Source organism: Ostrinia furnacalis, unplaced genomic scaffold (assembly GCF_004193835.3).
Source record: "Ostrinia furnacalis isolate ACB-3 unplaced genomic scaffold, ASM419383v2 OfSCF2833, whole genome shotgun sequence".
Classification (NCBI taxonomy): Eukaryota; Metazoa; Arthropoda; class Insecta; order Lepidoptera; family Crambidae; genus Ostrinia; species Ostrinia furnacalis.
In genome coordinates, this window is record NW_021133072.1 from 250,465 (window position 1) to 272,164 (window position 21,700).

The 21,700-nt window shown below is 36.9% G+C and overlaps 1 protein-coding gene across 12 annotated transcripts in view; it reads left to right on the top strand.

Annotated features, from left to right (window-relative positions):
- The first annotated feature begins 1,301 nt into the window (after nucleotides 1-1,301).
- Nucleotides 1,302-21,700, top strand: part of dlg1 (MAGUK family member discs large 1) — a 34,692-nt gene continuing 14,293 nt past the window's right edge. For 4 of the 12 annotated variants that reach the window (XM_028309853.1, XM_028309858.1, XM_028309856.1 and 1 more), the window contains exons 1-10: nucleotides 1,302-1,543; nucleotides 2,448-2,579; nucleotides 10,854-10,969; nucleotides 12,204-12,317; nucleotides 12,581-12,637; nucleotides 15,227-15,256; nucleotides 15,765-15,998; nucleotides 16,563-16,643; nucleotides 17,346-17,594; nucleotides 21,067-21,208. In XM_028309853.1, coding sequence (XP_028165654.1) covers nucleotides 1,525-1,543; nucleotides 2,448-2,579; nucleotides 10,854-10,969; nucleotides 12,204-12,317; nucleotides 12,581-12,637; nucleotides 15,227-15,256; nucleotides 15,765-15,998; nucleotides 16,563-16,643; nucleotides 17,346-17,594; nucleotides 21,067-21,208 — 1,174 coding nt within the window. In that variant the 5' untranslated portion in view covers nucleotides 1,302-1,524. Of the gene's footprint in view, nucleotides 1,544-2,447; nucleotides 2,580-10,853; nucleotides 10,970-12,203; nucleotides 12,318-12,580; nucleotides 12,638-13,193; nucleotides 13,474-13,957; nucleotides 14,172-15,226; nucleotides 15,257-15,764; nucleotides 15,999-16,562; nucleotides 16,644-17,345; nucleotides 17,595-21,066; nucleotides 21,209-21,700 lie in introns of those variants that run through there. The other 8 variants (XM_028309865.1, XM_028309860.1, XM_028309862.1 and 5 more) reach the window with 5 other exon arrangements.

Sequence of the window (21,700 nt, forward strand, 5' to 3'; positions counted from 1 at the left end):
TATAAGCTCTTGCCCGCGGCTTCACCCGCGTGAAATTTAGTTTGTCACAGATCGTCATAAATTATAGCCTATATGTTAATCTGGGCTATAAACAATTATGCTGTAAAGTTTCATCAAAATCCGTTCTGTAGTTTTTGCGTGAAAGAGTAACAAACATCCAGACATCCAAACTTTCGCATTTATAATATTAGTAGGATTATTTTTTAATAAGTGACTATTTTTCATAATAATCTCTAGGAGTAAGTATTACGTGAGAATCGCCTCCCTGATCGGAATCTGATTCGCAACTACCTACCATCTAAACTCACTTCCGGATGGCAAACGGCCAGACGTTGCTGTTCGTTGTCGGACAGCTAAACAGGTGTTACATTAGTTCCTATACTACGAGTATATAACTACCTAACTACTTAGCGGCCGCCCGCGACTTCGTACGCGTGGCTCCCGTTTTACCCCCTTAGGTATGGGTGGAGTTTCGTAAAATCCTTTCTTAGCGGATGCCTACGTCATAACATCTATATGCATGCCTTTCAGCCCGATCCGTCCAGTGGTTTGGGTTGTGCGTTGATAGATCACTATATCAGTCAGTCAGTCAGTCAGTCAGTCACACACCTTTGAGATATATATATTTAGATGTTCATTTTATGTCTAGGTTACTGAGTAAATACTTACCTACTTAATCAAGTATGTTTCGAGCGTAATAATGGGTTTAAGAAAAGCATCTTTTGTGATCTCTAGCAAAGAAACCTACCATATTATCATATTTGTTAATGAAAATGGAAATGAGCACGTACAAATCACAATAAATTGAAAAATGCCTATTTAGGCCGATCGATATTATGGTCGATCGTTGATAAAACGAGACTTAAATTCGAATTTTCCCCTACTCTACTTTTTCATCTTCATAGGGTAGAACTAATATGTAACGATCTAATGTTTTCTGAACCAAATTGATTACATTGCTCTGCAATATGTTGGCATTTCGATAAGCAATTTAAAGTAGGAAATGTTATACAAATTAATTTCCCCAGGAAGAAAACAGTAAGTTTAGTGCCATACGAAGATAAATTTATTACTTACCTACATATTGTTTGATATGCGGCTGAAATGGGCTGAAAGAATAATCTCGATGCATAAAAATAATCGCTAAGTCTACTTGCGAATAAGATTTTATTGTCTGGCAACCTTGCGACACACTTTTTCACCCCTACCCTTGATTCTACGATTTTCATTGTCTATGCTTCCACCCCCTGACGTCACAGTGAAAATCGACCAATCCCATTGGGCACAGTAGTCGGTGGCCCTCGATAGCAGAGCCAGTGTCGCTATACCGCGCATCACTTCGCACATCATCCTCTAAATGTTTTCGTTTTGCGACAATATGTGCCGTTCAAAAATGTGCTTTTCCGATATGAAAATCGTTTAAAATGTGCACCAAAATCTCTACGTTGCTGTGAAATTGTTTTTGGTTTTATTTTTGTCTCAATCTAATAGGTTTCTAAAATTACGTTAGGGGGTGGTGCCGTGATGCCAGTGCGTAAGCAAGGTGAAGTTGTTTTTTATTAAAATAGATTTCGTTTTATTAATTCATGGCATTGATCACGTCTATAGAGTTCGCTACCCCAATTCAGCACGTAATTTTATGTCGAGAGGGGTACGTAAGGCCCGAAGCACCCCTCGTGTTGATTCGTATCGATAGCTGCTGATGGTGTTGCCAACCGCTAGGCATATTTTACTAATTCTGCTACTGATTTTTTAAGTCATTTACCAACTCAAGAAATAGGACGTAATGTAGAGCATTAGTGATTTCAATCGGAAACTTTACTAGCTTAACTAACCTATTGTGCGGGTGGTATACCTATTTTATGTAAAAAAATATATGTTATTAATGTTACAAGTCTTACTTATTTAATAACATCTGACTTCTCGAGATATTTAACTTAGGCTTACATATTATTATTATTAAAAACATTCAGAATCAGACAGAAAGGAAATCGCGTTAGTATAGAGCTATGCTTCTAGACCCTCTACATAAAATATAACAGATCGTACTTTCTTTACCTTCATAATAATATGTATTTAATAACTGATATTCAGACTAATCATATCAGTTTCATTCTATTAAATTCAGTTACAAATAAATAAAAACATTTTTAATGTTACTGCAGCTAGATACAAACTGAGTACCTAATAAATTACGAAAGATAATAATCATTCGGGTTGCTACGGACACTACAGTATATTTCCAAGCTTCTCGATTTTAATATTTCGTAGTATCTTAATATTTTAATTATTTCTAAAATATCAACGACAAAGGTATTTTGAAGACTGACAGTGAAGACTGTTCATATTTTATGACTCTCAATCTTTCGAAAGTACTAAAATATTCTGGCAGTTTTGTGGGTGTTGAGGGAGGTGTTTATTTATTTATTTATTCGTTGTTTATGCAGAGGCCCACCGAGCATTAGAACTGCTGGAAGATTACCACAGCAAGTTGGTGAAGCCCCAGGATCGGCAGTTGCGACTGGCAATAGAGAGGGTCATCAGGATATTCAAATCCAGACTGTTCCAAGCTCTTCTTGGTATGTATGGATTAAACATATGACTAACTAACTATAATTTGCAGACTTTTTTTGTTATTATTACCTAGCTGCTAAATAAATCGTATTTATATATGTTACAGGAAATGTATGAATTCTAGGAATTGTATGCTATTCCTAGGAAATGTATACAATTCCGAAGCTATTTAGGAAATGTATAAAATATTGCTTCAGAGATTTTTTAATACGCACATATCCTAGGACATGTATACTTTTCCTAGGAATTTTATAGAATTCCAATATTGTATTAGGAAATGTATAAAACTAAGCGGCACAAGCGTGGTCGTGTGATCGGGTGCCCCTCAGTACGCCTAAAATTTCCATTAGCCAAACCACATTGGCCGATAGGTACTTTTAACTCACAACTATTATCGTTTAGCCTGAAAGTTGTTTTCGCACTATTATACTTTGGCTGAAAAAAATATTTGCCTATTGGCATACCTTTCTTTCGGCATCACGCATATTACGCTGAAGTATTGGAAAACCCTCATTATAACATCTCTTTTATTAAACTATGATTGGCATGAAGGTTTTAGTACTCCTGTAGCTGGATAACAAAGTCTCGGTTAGGTTAGGTTAGACTTGCGACCTTACACATACACAGCGGCCGCGGCGCGGTAGCGCCATTTAAGTTTCGGAGAAAAAAAAGAAATCTTAATTACATTTCCGATTGCTGTTTAGGAAATGTGTAAATTTCCTAGGAAATGTGTCTAATATAATTTACATCACACATTTCCGGGTGATTTTAGGACTTATACACAAATCCTAGGAATTGTATACAATGACGGATTTCATACATTTCCTGTAACATATATAAACCTTCTCATTTTTACCTCAAAATAACCAACTGTCATCTCTCTAGATCTCTTCTAGAAAGGGAAGAGATCGCTTTCTAGCGATAATACCGCCTAAATTGTGGTGTTTCAGACCTTAGACTTATTTTGGTGGCCACGTGTTTGGTGCTTAAAAATATTTTTCTTCAGACGCGGTGTGCTGTGGTTGTCGACTCCCATTTCCCAAACAAAACGTTTTGCATTGACTAGCCGTACGTCGTTAATCGGACGCTAATCATTCACGTGATATTGAAAAAATAATTAGGTAGTTAGTTAATTATTCCCGTTATGTACTAACTATGGTTGACTTTTATCAATTTTATAACTTAACCACCAAATTTTCCTGAACCTGTACCGTCTATAAATAAATACAAAGGTGCGCGTGACCACGCGTCACTAGCGCTCTTGAGCGCTCCTTGACCACGACATACAGTAGTATTGTGATCCGCATTATATTTAGCCGTTGCAATGAACGTTGGACGCCGTTTGATATCAGATAAACACGCTCTGACTGGCTCGGTTAAATGAAAATAGAAGGTAGACTGGCTACTCGAGACGCGAGATCAATTGTAAACGGGACTTTTCATGAGGGTTCCGTTCGATAGCGTGACGACACTTGATTAATAATTTGGTTACATACAAGGTTGTATTTTATTTTTGAATCCAGCTCCTATTCTATACTTTTAACTAAACCAAGTTCAAATGAAACCAACGTTCCTTTTTCTGTTGTAGAGCCATTTGCAAATACTTAAGGTACGTTCTAAATGTAGAGCTGGTAATGGAAAAGTAAAATTTAGCAAAATTACTAAATCTAGATAATACCTATCTAATTAGAAACTATCTAGTTCGCAATTATGAAACTAAGTAGTTTTCTAGCTGAATAGAATTATTGAAAACACGACCGATTATGCAAATAGGGCTATTATTAAGCTGACTTGAGTCTTTCTTTACAATTTATGTAGGTGCGTATTTATTTTGACATAAATTGAAACTGGCATCTAACTAAATCGGTCAATCACGTTAGGTACACACATTGCGCTGCAATCATCATAATAACGACAGCGATTTTCTCCGTAAGTAGGTAGCTACTTCGTATTGAGATCAAGCGGGCAGCATAATAAATTTTAATTGTGAACCTTATTAAGTGGTTAATAGAGAGTATATTGCTGAAGGTTTTGGCTAAAGTGGCAACGCTACATTGGATTAACCTTGCCCCGGTGAACGAGTACTTGATTGCAGCCTGCGTCACATGGGCTTCACTGCACATACGCTCATAGGCTTAGTTCGACAACGATTTGTAAGAGAAAAGGCACTGCATGTTGGTTTATTCACTGAACTAGTTCACTGAATAAAAGCCTAACCCACATTCACAAAAAAAAGACTACTATAACATTGTTTTAACTAGAACACCGTCTTTGTCTTCTCATCCCAGAGAAATCGATATTTTGTAAAAAGTTTATCTTTCGTTACATAGCGACAGATAGTTGACTGGAAAGGTAGAAGGAATATTTTAGAAAACATTAGCCTAACTGAAGTAAATGTAATGCATTCAGTTTCCCCATTGTTCCTTTGTGTAAACTGCCGTAACATAGATAGGTATCACATAGCTCTACATATGTATTCTTCCTGCTTCCAAAAATATTAAAAGAAAATGAGTTACCATGTTATATTAATGTTACTTGTAACTTTCCAACTAATCCGTAGAATCTAACGAGAAAAAACCAAAACTAACCAACTCATACGCACATGACGTAGGTACGTCATATCGAATCAATACGTAAACGTTATCAACTGTGAAATAATAATTTATACACATGGCTTGTTGTTTGGTTTAAACTGATAAGTATATCGGAGACTCTACCTACTGAACAGAACAATACTAGTTTTAAGGAATACTTAATAGTAATGAAAAGAATGAAATCGGTTAAATCATTGGAAATCTCTTCTTGAAAATCCATCTTGCATTGCGTTACGATGTAGAGAAGGAATGGGTACCTTAATGAATGCAGGTAGGGTATATTAATGTAGAATTCTCGTATAAAGAGGATACACCTATTATTGTATCTCCAATTACTGAATGAATATTGCGGATGTGTTCTAGGTATGTGTGCTATGTAGATCCTGTGGGTAATACGTACGAACGTTAATATTTATTTATGAACGTTGTCGTTATAATTCAAAAGTAACTAGGTACTCATTCACAATGAAAGAAGAAAGGAATATATATTGTCAATATTGCTATTTGTTTACGTAAGTCTCATAAATACTTAATAGTATTTGATAGGCAACTATCTTCGTTTGCATAAATACAAACAAACATTAAATATCAAACTCTACATTAACATAACTACCTTTTTGACCTAAAACATAATTTAAAATTAGGTAGGTATAACATAACTACTGTTTTCGGTTTAGAAACTGGAGTTGTGACCAAAAAGTGTGGTTTGGGCATTTACTGCCTCTTTTTTTACAATTTCTAAGCCCCTTTTACCGTTTATTAAGAGAGACATTTTAATGTATTTTCAAAAGCCTGTAATGGATACCTTCGAGTCACTTTGTTTTGCGACTGTACGAGTGGGTTCGCTCGCTCTCCAGCATTGTTCCAGAGATAGTTGTTAAAGGTATATGTGTATTAATGTAGGTATACTACATAGAGGCATGTAATTGTTGTAAGGTATTGTTTGCTCGAGAGTCGGGACTGAGATGTAATACAATCTAATTGTCAATATGGACACAATCACAGACGTCTGTTCGCATTGGCTATTCTAACCGCAAACTCCACGTGGCATTGGGACTAGTGAGACTAGGTAATCAATATGTAGACAGAACTGTAGTCATTAACTACCCAGACAAACAAGGTATTAAAACCTAAACCTTTGTAAAAACGAACTTGTTTTACCGCCTCAAAATACAGCAACAAAAAAGAGCGGATCGAATCGACACGCGATTGTTCAGACTCACGATAAGAGAGCTATTTGTGTCAACAATCTGTACATTTGTTTATTTCGTTAGAAATTATTTCTGATGAACTCTGCGATAAGCAGAACTACTTTGACATTGCTGATATTATTCATTTAAATTATCACGTTTTTGCTAGTAAACAATGAGGCAGTTAGGATTTTCTCACATGTTCATGTTGTAGGCTGATTAATTACATTACAACACCTTCTAGTGAAGTTTTGTTTTCTTTTATTCTCTACTTAAGTATAGTAACAATATGATGCGCCTGAATTCACAATGATCTATTTTCTGATAAGAATATCATAACGTAACTTCAAACGCCACTCACAGTAGGTACAAGTTCATTGAACTGTACAAGAAAAGTGCATTCTCCAACACGCAAACTAGATGTAGGTATTGTATGTAGTTAGGTCGTGTCGTGACATTATAAAACTTATTTTATTTTCACTCGTAGTCGTAGCACGCGTTCGGAGCTGTAATTCGTAGCACTTTTTTTACTCCAGACTAGACAGGGTGCAAACGGTACGTAGCTACAGCGCTAGATGCTACGAAAAGTACTACGGTTACCTGGAATTTTCGCTATGGTGAACTGAATTTTCATACACAGAATAACTTAAAAGTTACGTAAACATTTTGAATGTGATTGTCTATAGTTTATCTTGCCCAGTCTCATTTGCTAGAAGATAGACCATGGTTTCTGACAATAGGTATCTCTTATTTAAAGGAAGAATTAGGTTGTACCCATACCTACTTAGCATCGAATTTTCTTTTAAGTACCTACTTAGTGGCCAGATGTCTGACGTAGCTCTATCGGTCAACGGCTTTCTTTATAGAAAATTGAGTTCATTCACTACCCAGTTCCCTAACCACCAGTTGGAGCCAAATCACCAGACCAAACCACAGACTTCTATCTAAATAAAACGTAATGTAAGAGTAGGCGCACTCCGTTGATTTTTAGTTGGCCGATAGTTGTGCGGCCGATTTTAAATTGTAGTTATGAAGAATCGGCCAAATCGAATCGGCGTAGTGTGCGCACTCCCATATGTATGGGAGTGTACCCATACTGATCAACTGCCCGACTAAACTATCGGCCGACGAAAAATCAACGGTGTGCGCTTACTCTAAGCCCTCGGCATCTCATCATCATCAGTGTTCGGCATACAAAGAAGCATTTTTACATTACTTCACGTCTGACATTCTGAATTCGAACGATGCAGTCGGGTCCGAATAATATCGGCCTCTTCAGATCCCAATTAATAGTTGGGTAGGCCGTGCGTTTTCGACCTGCGATGTGTGCGATGGGCCGTTTGACCCAGATGCCCAGATATGGGTCACCGGGTACAACGGACCCTGTCGATGGCACAATTCACTGCTGGACATTTTAATTGAAAAATAACCATCCACCTGAACTTTACTCCGAATATACCTAACGACTATCGATTCAAGTAGCCGGGCAGTTGGAATATCGAATACCCACCTATATGTTGAACTATTCATTCACTTACCTAACGTAACGTAATGTCAATTTAAGGTCGAGTAAAGTAAAGGGTAACGTAATAGCCCATGGTAATTAAAGCGAATGAAAATGGTCATTTCAACACCGCATAAATAATAGTCTAGGTATCTAATGAGTATTGGAAGAATTCTCTTTTTTTGCACACTACACTAACTAAGCAATAACAAAAAATAAAACTAGTTGGATAGCATTTTATAATTTATTCGATTAAAAATCAATTGCCATAGTAGGTACCTACGCGTGCCTATGAATCTCGTAGAGCGACTCTTGTATACAGCTCTACTGGTTTGGCTGATTTACCTATTTTATTCGTTATTATGTTGCTTCCCTTTCCTTCAAGTCCACGTAGGCGAAATCTTAGGCAGAAACTATTTTTTTATACAATGTTTCTCAATATGATCTGTGGTTGATTGGTAGAGACTAGTGGAGAGTTCCACCCGATATTAAGTCTACCAAACATCACTTCATGTGCAAAAGTTGGATTTCATAGAGTTTAATGCCAGGCTTTTCTTTACATCTTTGAGAGAACTTCAGTTTTCCAAACTGTAATTAACAAACACAGTGTGGAGCTGTTAATGTGCTATACACCTACATGTAGACCTACAAATAAGATACCTAGTCAGAAATTTATAGGTTAGTTACATCAAGTTACTCGTATAATGCTACTGCGACTTCTAGTAAAATCTGTAGCAGCTAACTAAAGTTTGCAAAGCCAGTTTAACGCGGTTGAGCGACTGCAGGGTAAAACTTCGTGAAAGCTATTTAGAACAAAACAACACACCCAAAAAAGGAAATCCCGAGTGAATATGATAATATTTTACAACTAGCTTTTTCCCGCGGCTTCACCCGCGTGAAATTTAGTTTGCCACAGATCGTCATAAATTATAGCCTATCTATATGTTATTCTGGGTTATAAAGAATAATGCTGTAAAGTTTCATCAAAATCTATTCAGTAGTTTTTGCGTGAAAGAGTAACAAACATCCATCCAGACATCCAAACTTTCGCATTTATAATATTAGTAGGATAGGATCAATAGTATCTGTGTAAAGGCCCTCTGACGTAAAAAGTTCTCATTATTGATACAATAAACTAGGTACCTACATACTTACCTATTACAATTTTTAATGTTCGATTTTATTTTATAGAATTACAATATTTTACACAAAACTCATCTGTCATCTCCTATGATACCTTCCAAATACCAACCATTATCAGAGGCACAAGATTTTATTTAGGTAACACGAAGCAACTTAACAAACGACGCGACGATCTTATAGTTAAAATTTTATTATATAAAACTAGCGGCCGCCCGCGACTTCGTACGTGTGGATCCCGTTTTACCCCCTTTTCCCGAATTTTCTTTGCTATAAACCTCACAGAGCCCGAGACCTTTCCAACGAATGCAAAACCGTGGAAATCGGTTCGTGCGTTCTGGAGTTATAGCGTCAGGGGGGAAAACCCGACTTATTTTTATATAGTAGATTACTGAACTAAGTAATGGTGAAATCCCGAAATTTTCATGAGGTCCTAAATAGATTTTAGCAGGTAGCAAAAGGTAAACAAATCTAAATTTAAGTACACTTTTACTGTTTCTTCTACCAACATAGATGGAAAGTTCCATTGTTTTGTTTAACTTTGCCAAATAAGTTCCAAAGTTGACTGTATTGAGATACATAACTTGTGTGAACTTAGGTAGGTACATAATATAAGTTACATTTGAAAAACTTTTATATTGGAAACCCTACTTAGTTCTAGTCTATGTAGGTTAGAAAACATGAAAACGAAATTCTTTCGAATCTTCATTTCAAACTCCCGCCACTGCATAATTTTCTCGTCCTGAAGGCCACAGAACATAGAAAGAGGTTTATGTTCTGTGCTGAAGGCATACATTCATAAACAAAATACGTCACATTACATTCAGGCTGTTTCAGTTCATAATAATAGAGACTGAACGGGGTAAAGCAGGGGTCGGCGGCCGATTCAGTATCGATCTTGACGCGACGCTCACGCGAACCTCCGACCAGCTCAGGGTTGGAGCTGTTGGCCATCGGTGAGCAATTGGGTTATTTATTCACGCTCAACCGGAGATATGTACATGTACAAGACATACCCATGTACTTAAGTATGACTCGTAAGTTTATGAAGGGAAACCTTTTGAATACACCTTTCAACGGCTCGGGATCAGTTCATTCATTGGTTTTGCTATCCAGAAATAACTAACATGAAATAAGCAGAAGCTATTTATGTATGGATAATACGGTAAAATGTAAAACCCGGACGTGTAACCTTAATTTAATTTGTCAACTTTAGCTTTCATGTAACTCTATCATTGAAATTATTTAAAGAGCTCTATGCTTATCTACGCAGTCTTAAGTTCTATAAAAATCTTGAAAACAAAAACTAACATTGATACCGAACCTATTGAATTAAGTAGTAGGCGCATACCTCTACTAGTACCTAATAACGAGTCATATTTGCAAATAAGAAAATTTAAATAAAACTGAAAAGTTACATTAAGTATGTTGTACGATTATGTTTTTCTTCAGGAGCACTACAATGCGTTTTTGTTTTTACTGCATGTTTCCTAACAGGTGACAGCCCTGGCAGCGTTGTTAGATTACTGCTTTAGATAAAATGCTTGTTTCAGTAGGCCAGACCGTTTAGCATACTTTCTCTACAAAGCTTTTGTAACAGAATGAAAATGAGGAATCATTACCTGAAAAATAAATTCTACTCATTGTCAATGGTTAATTTTACGAAGTTAATCATCTCATTTATAATCTCTTAATTGACAGAAGTGGGATGGTGGCATTGCAAAAATGTTGGGTGTAAAGTTTCAAAACAATGATATCAGACCATTTGGAAGACTTTCAGCCATGCTCTCAACTGAAATTTAATCTTATCTTTTTTACATTAGGGGTAAATATCCTAAACTCTTGTTGCAGATATCCAAGAGTTCTATGAGCTCACCCTCCTCGATGACAACAAGTCGATCCAGCAGAAGACCGCGGAGACCATCCGCATCGCGAACAAATGGGAGGCAGATGGCCCGAGACGAGAGGTAAACTACCCTACCTACTTGAATAACAAACTAAATAATTCTATTTACCTACCTAGCTGAGTTGCACCACCTTAACTTTAACCGTAACTCTATTATAACTTTAATCGGCGTTTTTGTATGGTGCAACTCAGCCTTATTCCTAGACGATGCCGCAACGTGCATCCTATAGGTATTATAGTATAGGCTCTCAACTTAGTAAGACTACTTTTTTATGCATTAAGGCCGCAATAGTACCTGGTGTTAAGTAAGATGCAGTCTAGGATGGTACATACATACTACCCTATAATTACCTTTCACTCTCGCCTTGAAAAGGCCCGGTTTTAGTTTTCAGGAAAGACAGGCAGCGAATTCCAGTCCCTAGCTGCATAATTATTGAAGCGAACAATTTGAATTGATATTTATGATTTCTAAACAAATCTGGGGGCACAAACTTGCGAAAGCCCAAAGGATATCTTGATTAAGGCATAGAAACATTTATTTATAACTAATGTGTAGCGTAGAGTTTGTGATTAGGGCTTGTAGAGAAGGCATGTAGGTAGAGTTCGGACATGTACTTACTTACTTAGTGTAGAAGTTTGGATCTACTTAAGATCTGTCTGATAAGTTATTGGAAGTGCGGGCCATAAGGTGAGATTAATTTAGCTGTAACTGTAAGTACTTACTTAGAAACAATTCGTCCATATCAATAATTAACTACCTATCTCATAATTATACCGTACAGCTTTTATCCACAACAGCTTAATTAACGTTGGCAAAATGTCAGACGAAGTATTTCAAATGGGATCGAAGCTCAATTTATTTAATTTCCAGCAACTTCTGTGCTCCGTACAAATTGTTTAACTTGCACATAATTGAAGCGAACAATTTGCAGCGAATAAACGCTGGCGTTGCTGGCGTGCAGCTGCAATAACTGAATGTTTATATTGCTTTCAGGAACAATTTTTATTCTGCTGCTGTATCAACAATTCGTAATTTGGGTACACGCGGGCTTTGTTATTCAACCAAAGTTTTTATCGGTTTTAGTTCGAACTCTACTGCACTTGTATCCTAGAAACCAATCCTAGCTGGATATGCTACATACTTTTTTGCAAGAAGTTCTAAGTATAAACTTTTAATACTAGAAAAAAAGATTGTCGCAGTCATTTTCTTCAATACGGAATTTATTATAGTACCTACTATTATTTATTTTGATACTTTTCAGTTTCTGATAGCTCCAACTTCACTTGTTTTCCAGATCGGTTTCCAGATCCCCATGGAGGAAACCGACTACAGATCCGTGTCGAACGCTTTCCTTCAAGATAACAACAGGAAGCCGGATTCACGAAATGAAACCCCAGACTCGGCAAAGGTTGGTTCCTTTTCCCGCTCTATTTTTGAGTTTTTTTAATTGATCATGTGACGCCGCTGTAGACCAGGTAGGATGATGTCAGCTTTTGCTGCATAACTTAAATGTTAACCAGAAAATTAAAATAGACAAAACGTAATCATACCATTAATTTGATATTCATGTGGCCATGCATGGTATGGCCCATTATTAGCGAGAGAGTGAAACCCGTCTAAATAAATCGGTCTGTTTGAATTAAAGCTGACTAATAAATTATTTTTATCCAGGTGCCAGCCGTGCCTATTGTTATACCACCACCAAGTGGAAATGCCGAAGAAAAGAAGGCAAGTACCGGACTAGGGTTTCTGTTAATGTATGACAAATAATTGGATAGTGTAAAAAGTGTGTACAGGTTTTTTTTCATAGTTTGTCGGACTTAATGCATTTTCTACCAATCACTTAGGCGGGCAGCCATACCTATTATGTGTTACATATGTATAGTTGTCAAGATTCATCAAAATAAAGTTTGCAATGATAAAAAATATTACTGATTACTCTTAGACATCGATGCTAGGTGAAATAGGTACATTGGTACGGTAGGTACTTACCAGGCTTACCTATCAAAGGATACCATCGAAGGATGCAATATTTTGAATTAATAGTTGAAAAAAATCTGTCTCTAGGTAGAGTAGTAAGTAAAATAAAATATCATTTATTTTTCTCTAGCTCCGATTTCAGCAAAGTAGGGCACCAACACTCAGACGCATCAGTATTGTTTTCTATAATAGCGCCATCTGTGATCACAATGATGAACTATTAGGTATCGATCTGTAGTAGGTCGATGATTGCGTTTGGTTTTTTCTTTGGTTTTGATGACGTGACGTCTATGAAGGTAGCGAACGCTTCATAAAACAAGTGTTCGGTATCGGTAATGGCGGATGGTTGGTGTTTCGCGTCTCGTAGTACTATTTATAACCTAAAATATAGTACAAGTTTTCGGCGATATGTTCGCTAACGTTTCTCCGTTGTGTGTATTGGTGCCGTTAAATTTCACAACTGTGCCAATGACGTACGAACGCTGCATCGGCTGAGAAATATTCCCCGTTGATGATAATCAGTGAAATGATATTGCACACAAAATTTTGACATTCACACTGCTGTTATTTCGTATTCGTCGCAAGTAAGGCCATTTAATAAACACTAATCTATTTTTAAACGTTTAGTAATTTCTCTACACTTTGGGAACGTTTTCGATTCTTGGTGAGACTAATGCGACTTCTGAGATAATTTTGCTTGTAACAAGCTGTATGTTACTTGCTGATGGTTGTATCTACTTATAATAATATCGAATCGTCATAAATTGCACACTAATAACGTAACACGGACATTCTAATTAAAGTTCATCGCTTTGACATTCATGCCATCCTATCATCGTATACAAGTTGGTAACACGCCTAATAATTATCTAGCCAATAGCCATACATGTATCTACTAAAAATCGCTATCAGAAAAGGGCTCGGTTCGATTTATTACATTCATTAGATAAGGATTGCTGCAGTTTCTGAGCTAACATGATTAACTTTCCACCATAAAAGAGGTCGCATATTTGTAAAGAGGTCACATACATCTATGAAGTGTTGGTGCAAGTTAGAACTGGGTTCTAGGTAGAGAATGGTGCATGCAGAACAACGTGAAGTAAGGTGCTGACAGCGGACACGAGTGTGTAACTAACATGCATGCAGTGTACATAATATAGAACGGACATCAATATAAGTACTCAAGGGCTATGATAAAATCTACAAAATGACTGAAAGACGGAAGAAAAAAACACATAATGGATTTCTACGGAAAGTGTCTTCCTTGTTTAATCTTGACACGGTGAGTAGGCAAATTTCATTTTAAATTAAAAAATATAAAGTGTAAATCAGTTCAATCTCAATTTCACCATTTTTGCATCTCATTTATTATAAACTTTTGACATTCTCAATAATCATAATGAGTATTGCTGCCTGTGTTAAGTTTTCAAATTAATTTAATTCAAACAAAAACTTAAAATTGGGAAAAAACAACTGAAGTCTTGACAGTAATTTAATTTGAAGTGCTTAATTTAAAATTTCATTCTAATTGGATTCTGATGACAGTGTTTTGTTTTCCATTAATGTTTTTCTGATTTGAGTTGAGACAGTATGCATTAATTTTTGATAATTTAAAATCTCCCAAACAGTCTCAAAAACAACTTCACCTGTATATATTGTTTACTGTATTACTAATACTTATACTTAATAAATAATAGAATTAATTTGTATTAGAAGTAGTTATTAGTTAAACATATAAGTACATGTAAGTATCTATTATAATATCTAACTATAGAAAGAAACATAGTAAAACCATATGACTGGACATTGAATATAATGTATACCTTAATGCATATTAATTCAAGTATCTCTTCCAAATATGTCTTTGAAAGTTTGTTGATTTATCTATTATCTTCAATTACCTTGAGGGTAGAATATTTTAAGTAATATGACATGTCACGTACCACAATGTTCTGAGTCTGTCGTCTATACAACAAATAATGTTGCTTTCCCTTTATAATTTCCCTAATTTTTAAAATTTACGATCAAATTGATGGAAGAATCTGAGAGCAAGTTTTCAGCTTTAAATCTTTACAACTTTCTATAAAAGTTCTAAGCTTATTCAGACCACTTTTCAAATTATTTGGAACAGACTTCACTTATTACCATGTTATAGATATCTAAATATTTTAAGATATGTATTTATGTAAATGTTAAAAGCAATTTACCAACAGACAGCATTAGAATGTAAAGGTGAATGCCTTCTAATGTTGGATAATGTATATTTACATTTCAAAGATATTTCGAAAATGGTTATGAATGGGAGTAGTATGTAAGTAATAATTTTTTGTCTTTCAGGCACACGTTGCATCACCTGAAATGAAGCAGGTAATTTTATTACATACACTTTACAAGGAAAAGGCTGCCGGTGTATTAATCATAATTTATAATTGTGGTGGCTTCAGAAATGTTTTCATGTTATGGTGATTTAATATGATGATTAGTGGAACTCTCAATACAATGCCTGTTACGGTTGGAATGAATAGTACATATTTAAGAACTTAATTTCTGTGACTTTCTACACAAAACATGTTGTTTGCTACTCATGTTTAGTGTTAAGTATAGGAATTGTCAGTCCTGTATCCTCAGTATTATAGGTAGGTAGGAAATAGTTGTTTATTTATCTGCTTAGTCTTTCCAGCCGTAGAAAATAGTAGAAAAATAATTAAACTTTAACCCATCAAATTATTCTCTCGAGTATAGTAATTAAAAATGAGCCCTAAATCTGTTCAGGTAGAGCTCATCTTCAGTCGCCACTGAATCAGCTAAAGACAGGTCAATCACAATGAGGATGTATAAACCGTAGTGTGGGTTTTATAGTGTTGTGTAATGAAAGTTGCAGGTAAACGGAATCGAAGGTGGCAATGCGGAGCGAACTCAGGGGGAAGATGGGTACACTTATATGACCGTGGTGCTGTCCCGCGCGGGAGGCGCAGGCCTGGGCTTCAGCATCGCGGGGGGCTCCGACAACCCCCACGTGCCTGACGACCCCCACATCTACGTCACTAAACTCATACCAGGGGGCGCGGCGGCCGCCAGCCAGCTACAAATTAACGATGCCATATTACAGGTACACTTGCACTTTTTTTTAACTTTGCTTTTCACTTAACCACTAGTTTACACAATATTGTATGAAGGATTTTAAGTCAAGGCTTCGATTTTAGCCTAAAAATGCCCTGATTAAATATTTGAATTAATATTGTAGCTCTTAACCTATCCTAATGACTACTAGGGGTCACGCACTGCACACAAAATATTTAACTTAGCTAGTCCCTCGCCGCTAAAAGCTAGGCTTGTCCACTGCAAACACCAGTGCCTCAATAAAACAACGCAAAAGAATGAACATTCTTATGTTTTAAGCACCTAATATACATAAATTATGTTTACACCCAACATGGCCTTGACTAATACACGTTTTAAAGATATTGACAGTTACGCAATTTAAATAACTAATATTACCATAACTAATCATTGGGGCCTTATTCTTGCTTGGACAGTCCAACAAATCTGTTGAGAGATTTTTTATAATCAACATTTAAAGTGTTTTGTTTCTCCTGTCCAATGGTACCCATCTTTTATCTTTTTTTTTATTTTAAACATCACTTAAGTTCTAATTAAATTTTATATCTTTTAGGTTAATGACACGACTGTAGAAAACGTCACGCACGCTGAAGCAGTAGACGCGTTAAAGAAGGCAGGAAATACAGTTAGACTGGTAAGATTAACTATGCTTTCATTAGTAAAAACATCTCATTATGACGCATAAACGTAAACGTTAAATATTACCTATAACGTAAACGTAAAATAAATCTCATAAAACTCATTTATTTTTGCAAACAGGCTTTTAGAAAGCACTTTTTAGTCGGCCGTTTGGTGTAGTGGTTCGAAACGGGACTACTATTCCGGAGGTAGCGGGTTCGATTCCCGCATAGTACAAACATTTGTGTGCATGAACATATTTGTTTGTATTGGACTGGGTGTTTTCTATGTATAATAAGTATGTATTTAAAAAAAAAAAAGTATTTAAGTATGTTTATGTCCGTTGTCTAGTACCCATAGTACAAGCTTTGCTTAGTTTGGGACTAGAAGCGCAGTGTAAAATGTCTAAAGATAATTATTTAATTATTATTTATTTATTTTTACACATCCCGGTGTTACCCCTAACACTGCTTCGGGACAATAAAATGGGCCAGTGCTGAGAAGCGCAAGAAACTCAGTCACTGTTGTTCTTCTCTATAAAAACTACAATGTTTTACTCTATGCAATTTTAATCAGAATATTGAGGTGCTTGTTATCACTTCATTTGTTTCCTCTTCTAGGATGGCAAGAAAATTGACTTGTCAACCATCACCTAATTAGTGGTTTGTGTAGTTTTGAACCTTGTGCTCATTGTTTTAAAATACAAAACTCATTGCAGAAAGTAAGACGCCGAGGCACAGAAGACACCCTCAACGTGACGCAGCCAACAAGCAAAGAAGAAGCGGTCGAGATCGAGCTGGTGAAAGGCGGGTCCGGTCTTGGCTTCAGCATAGCGGGCGGGCTCGGCAACCAACACATTCCCGGAGACAACGGGATTTACGTCACGAAGATAATGGCGGGCGGCGCCGCGCATAGGGACGGCCGTTTGCGGGTCGGCGATAAACTGCTTATGGTTAAGAACACTTCGGTAAGTCATGTTATTTATTATACATTACCAGTAATTTGTGGTAAATAAATTTTTATAGGTCTAGCGCCAGGCCTGTTCATCTCCGCGAGTTTACATCGAAAACAAAACACGCACGATGGCGTTTGTCAACAAAATGGTGCTTGACTATTGTGACAGGCTAAATTACACCATATTGTTATTGACCATACATTTTTTTAAATACCTTCGCGAAGTAAAACTTCTGTACGTAGTACTTATTATTATTCTGTGCTAGCGCTCAGAGTGCCTAAATATGGGAGCGGTATAGGAGGAGTGATATTGACATATTATGACATTACAGAGCATAGAAGTCTGAAGTCTCGCTGACGTTTGACGTCTCAAAAACACCCTCTGACTGACTGACTGAGTTAAGAGCTAGACGTATAAATAGGTAGTCTTGTTAACTGCGATAGCTAAGCTGAATAAGCTTGTGTTTTGAGAGTGTTCATACGATAGAGGTTGATGACAATGAAACAAAAGAGCCTCTAATCGGCAGTCCGACACCTAAACCGTTGGGCTATTGCCGCATGACATACATTTATTCATATCTGATAATATGTGCATGTACTGGATGCTTTAAATGGAGTTAACTAGGCCCAAATTAAGTGGAGATACTATTGTTAGAAATCGAATTTAAAATAGTTTGAAAAATATACGGCGTATTACAGAATTAATACCGTTTAAGCACGTTCTGAATAACATGCCTCGCTTACTAATAGTCTCACGTAAAACCATAATTCCAAGGTGCATTTTGCATGCAGCGCTTTCCATTTCTGTCTCGTTTCATGTAGTCTTAAACGTTATTATTTTCGCACGTTTCAATAATAAGTCACTGTCTAAGTATCCACTTATTGGCCATTTTATCGTGCTAAAACTTCTGATTAAAATAGTAATCCTGGGAGGCAGAAATAGTTACTGTTCAGATCATGTAGCCACGCCTATTAAGACATGTCTTTATGTTAATGGGCACCACTCCATTAATTCGACTATGAAAGTGGTTGTGTGCTTTGAATACTTAATGGTCACTATTCTTGACTTGTCAGAGAAACCTGTAGCCAGTAGCCACTCAAGTAATCTATATTTGCGTTCCTTCAAATTGTAGCCCCTTTCGTTACAACGCATAATTTAAATAATGCAAACACCCCTAACAAATCTATCTAATTTATATTCATTGTATCATCAATCAGCTTCTACTATACTTATTATTGTTGAAGTAGATCTGGTTATTTTTTATTTACTCTAGTACATTATCGCTGATTCATAGCACTACGACTTTTGTGTCATCTTCGGTGATAGTCACAGAACGAGGTAAGCACACGTTGATATTAGCATAGCTGCGTCCACCATTCGACAGACTGATAAAGCACAATTTTACCTGTGGCTCTATGCTTTACAAGTACATACTATGGCTCCATTGATTGTTCTTGTAAACTTGTCCATTATGAACGTAAACTCGTTCACAACAATATCATAACGACGTGTTTACCCACAATGGCCTTAACACCGTTTGCAAACAATTTGATTATCAGAACATGAATCACTTGCCGTATCAAACAGCCTATGACGAATGTCAGTTTAGAGGTAACACTCCATCAAAGTTATGTGATGACATTCGAAGATCGTATATGGGCATACAGTAAATGCGTATTCTAATATGTACTACTAGTACAGTATTTGCTTGCTCTAAATTAACATAATGAATCGTCACGCAAATATATACACAAGGTTCTATCTACATGGACTTGAACCGTATTTCATGAAGTTTAAAATTGTTAGTGGTTTTATCAGATGTCGTAAATATCTTATATGGCCGCTTTGTCTAGTGGTTTGCGTACCAGACTACTTACTACGCAACATACGTGGGCAGCAGTATACCATCCGTTATATTTTATTTTTGAGGGAGAACTTTATTCAGAATTGGTCTTTTGAGTAAAATGACGAATGAACGATATCCGTATTTTGGTACCTATAGTACAAGCTTTAAGCTTCAATCACACCAACGCGAGCAGATCGCCATCGCGGCGCGATCATAGGCCAATTACAAGTCGCGCAAGCAATGACGTTTACCTGCTTAGTTTGGGACTAGAGGGCATGTAAGATAGTGTTTGTTAAAAGACAATGCCGGAAATTGGCGTCTTTTTTTTTTCGCGCGGCCATCGACCAAATCATGTTTTTTAGATACAAAATAGTGTAATAAACCAAACTTACTATGACATGTATACCTCTAAACTCAGTCTGAACTGAGTTACGAGCATTAGAAGTTTGATGATTTACATACTATAGTCTATCCAATATAGCTTGATTAGAATGACAGCTGCCATCAAAAGTAACGACATAACTTTGTAGTAGCGATCAATGAGAGCTAAATATTGGCGGACAAGAAATAATTCACGTCTGACCTACAAACAATATTTTCGACGACAGTGCTTCCAATAAAAATGTTAATTTCGTGTTAATGCAGCGTTAAATTACACCAATAAGTAGTAATTCGAAATTATAAAAATCAAGCTAGAGTATTAACGACGTCTCTACAAGGTTATCTCGAGTTACAAAAATGTTAGTGTTGGGACATATCGACAAATGTCATATTAAATTAAAACTAATTTCTTAACATATTTACCTTTTTTTTTTCTAATTTTTTAACATATTTAAGTCAAGTTATACGTTTTTCTAAATGTTCACTATTAAAAACCAAAAAACATTTCATTCTTAAATAATCAAACATCGGAAATCAATCACCGGTAATTTTTTGGGTATTCATAGCACCGTTGCTCTAGAAGAGATGCCCACCGCCCTCTAGCGAGAGGAAAAAACCACTGAAGAACACTGATGATAATGACTACGACTTAGGTTGTACACCCTTGACATGAATTTTAAATTTTACTGTCTTTAAATTTAAATCATAATTGTCATTTTTATGAACAAAGATATGAAGAAAAATTTAGTGCAATTTTTTATATAATTTTTTCGAAAACTTATCGATACATCTATGTGAACCGTACGAAACATACACAGCACTAGTCACATTCGTTTGACAGCCGTCATTCTAATCAAGCTATATTGGATAGACTATAGATTTGCTTTTTGCGCGCAAGTTTTGTAAGAAATTGCAACAAAATAGTGACATTGTATGTGTGAACAAACAATATCATCCATTAAAGGCTCCAGACATCAGTATGGAGCAGAATCAGCGCAATTAAAAATTAGCGCAATATTTTGTTGCAATTTCTTACAAAACTTGCGCGCAAATAGCAAATCTAGTATGTAAATTATCAAACTTCTAACGCTCGTAACTCAGTTCAGACTGAGTTTAGAGGTATACATGTCATAGTAAGTTTGGTTTATTACACTATTTTGTAATCAAAAAACAAAGTTTGGTCGATGGCTGCGCGAAAAAAAAAGACGCCACCTTCCATACAAAATCTGGCATTGCCATTTCTCTTGTCTTCACCAGCGCGGCGACGTGAACCTAGACAACGTGACGCACGAAGACGCCGTCGCCGCCCTGAAGGCGACCGGCGAGCGCGTGCAACTCGTGCTCGTGCCCGGCCCGCGGCACGGCCAGCCCTCGCCGCGCACCTCCCGGGCCAACACGCGTAAGTGACGGGGGACACTGGTCACGACCATTTTCATCTTCAACGTGCCCGGACGACGAACGAACATCAGCTGTTTTGACAAATCCGTATCACGGTGTCGTTTTGATAGCTAAAGCCTGGTCCAATGACCCCAAGCTACCCCATCCCTATCGCTCGCGCGTAATTATGTTGCTGTCGCGACTGTGCGACGGGCGCCCGCAGTGAATGTGCACGAGCGAGTGTGCAATCGAAGCATAGACGTAAACGTTATGCTAAATATCTCATGTGACACTGAAAATACTAGGAAGGTACGTCCGTACCGTAATACCGAATTTGCACCTCAGCTGGAATGAAAAACTGAGCGCAACTGGAGAAGAAGCGCGTATGTATTGGAGACGTTAAAAATTAGCGTAATCGGGGCCCAGAAACGTCACGCACGAGGACCCGTCGCCGCCCTGAAGGCGACCGGCGAGCGCGTGCAACTCGTGCTCGTGCCCGACTATCATACCCAAC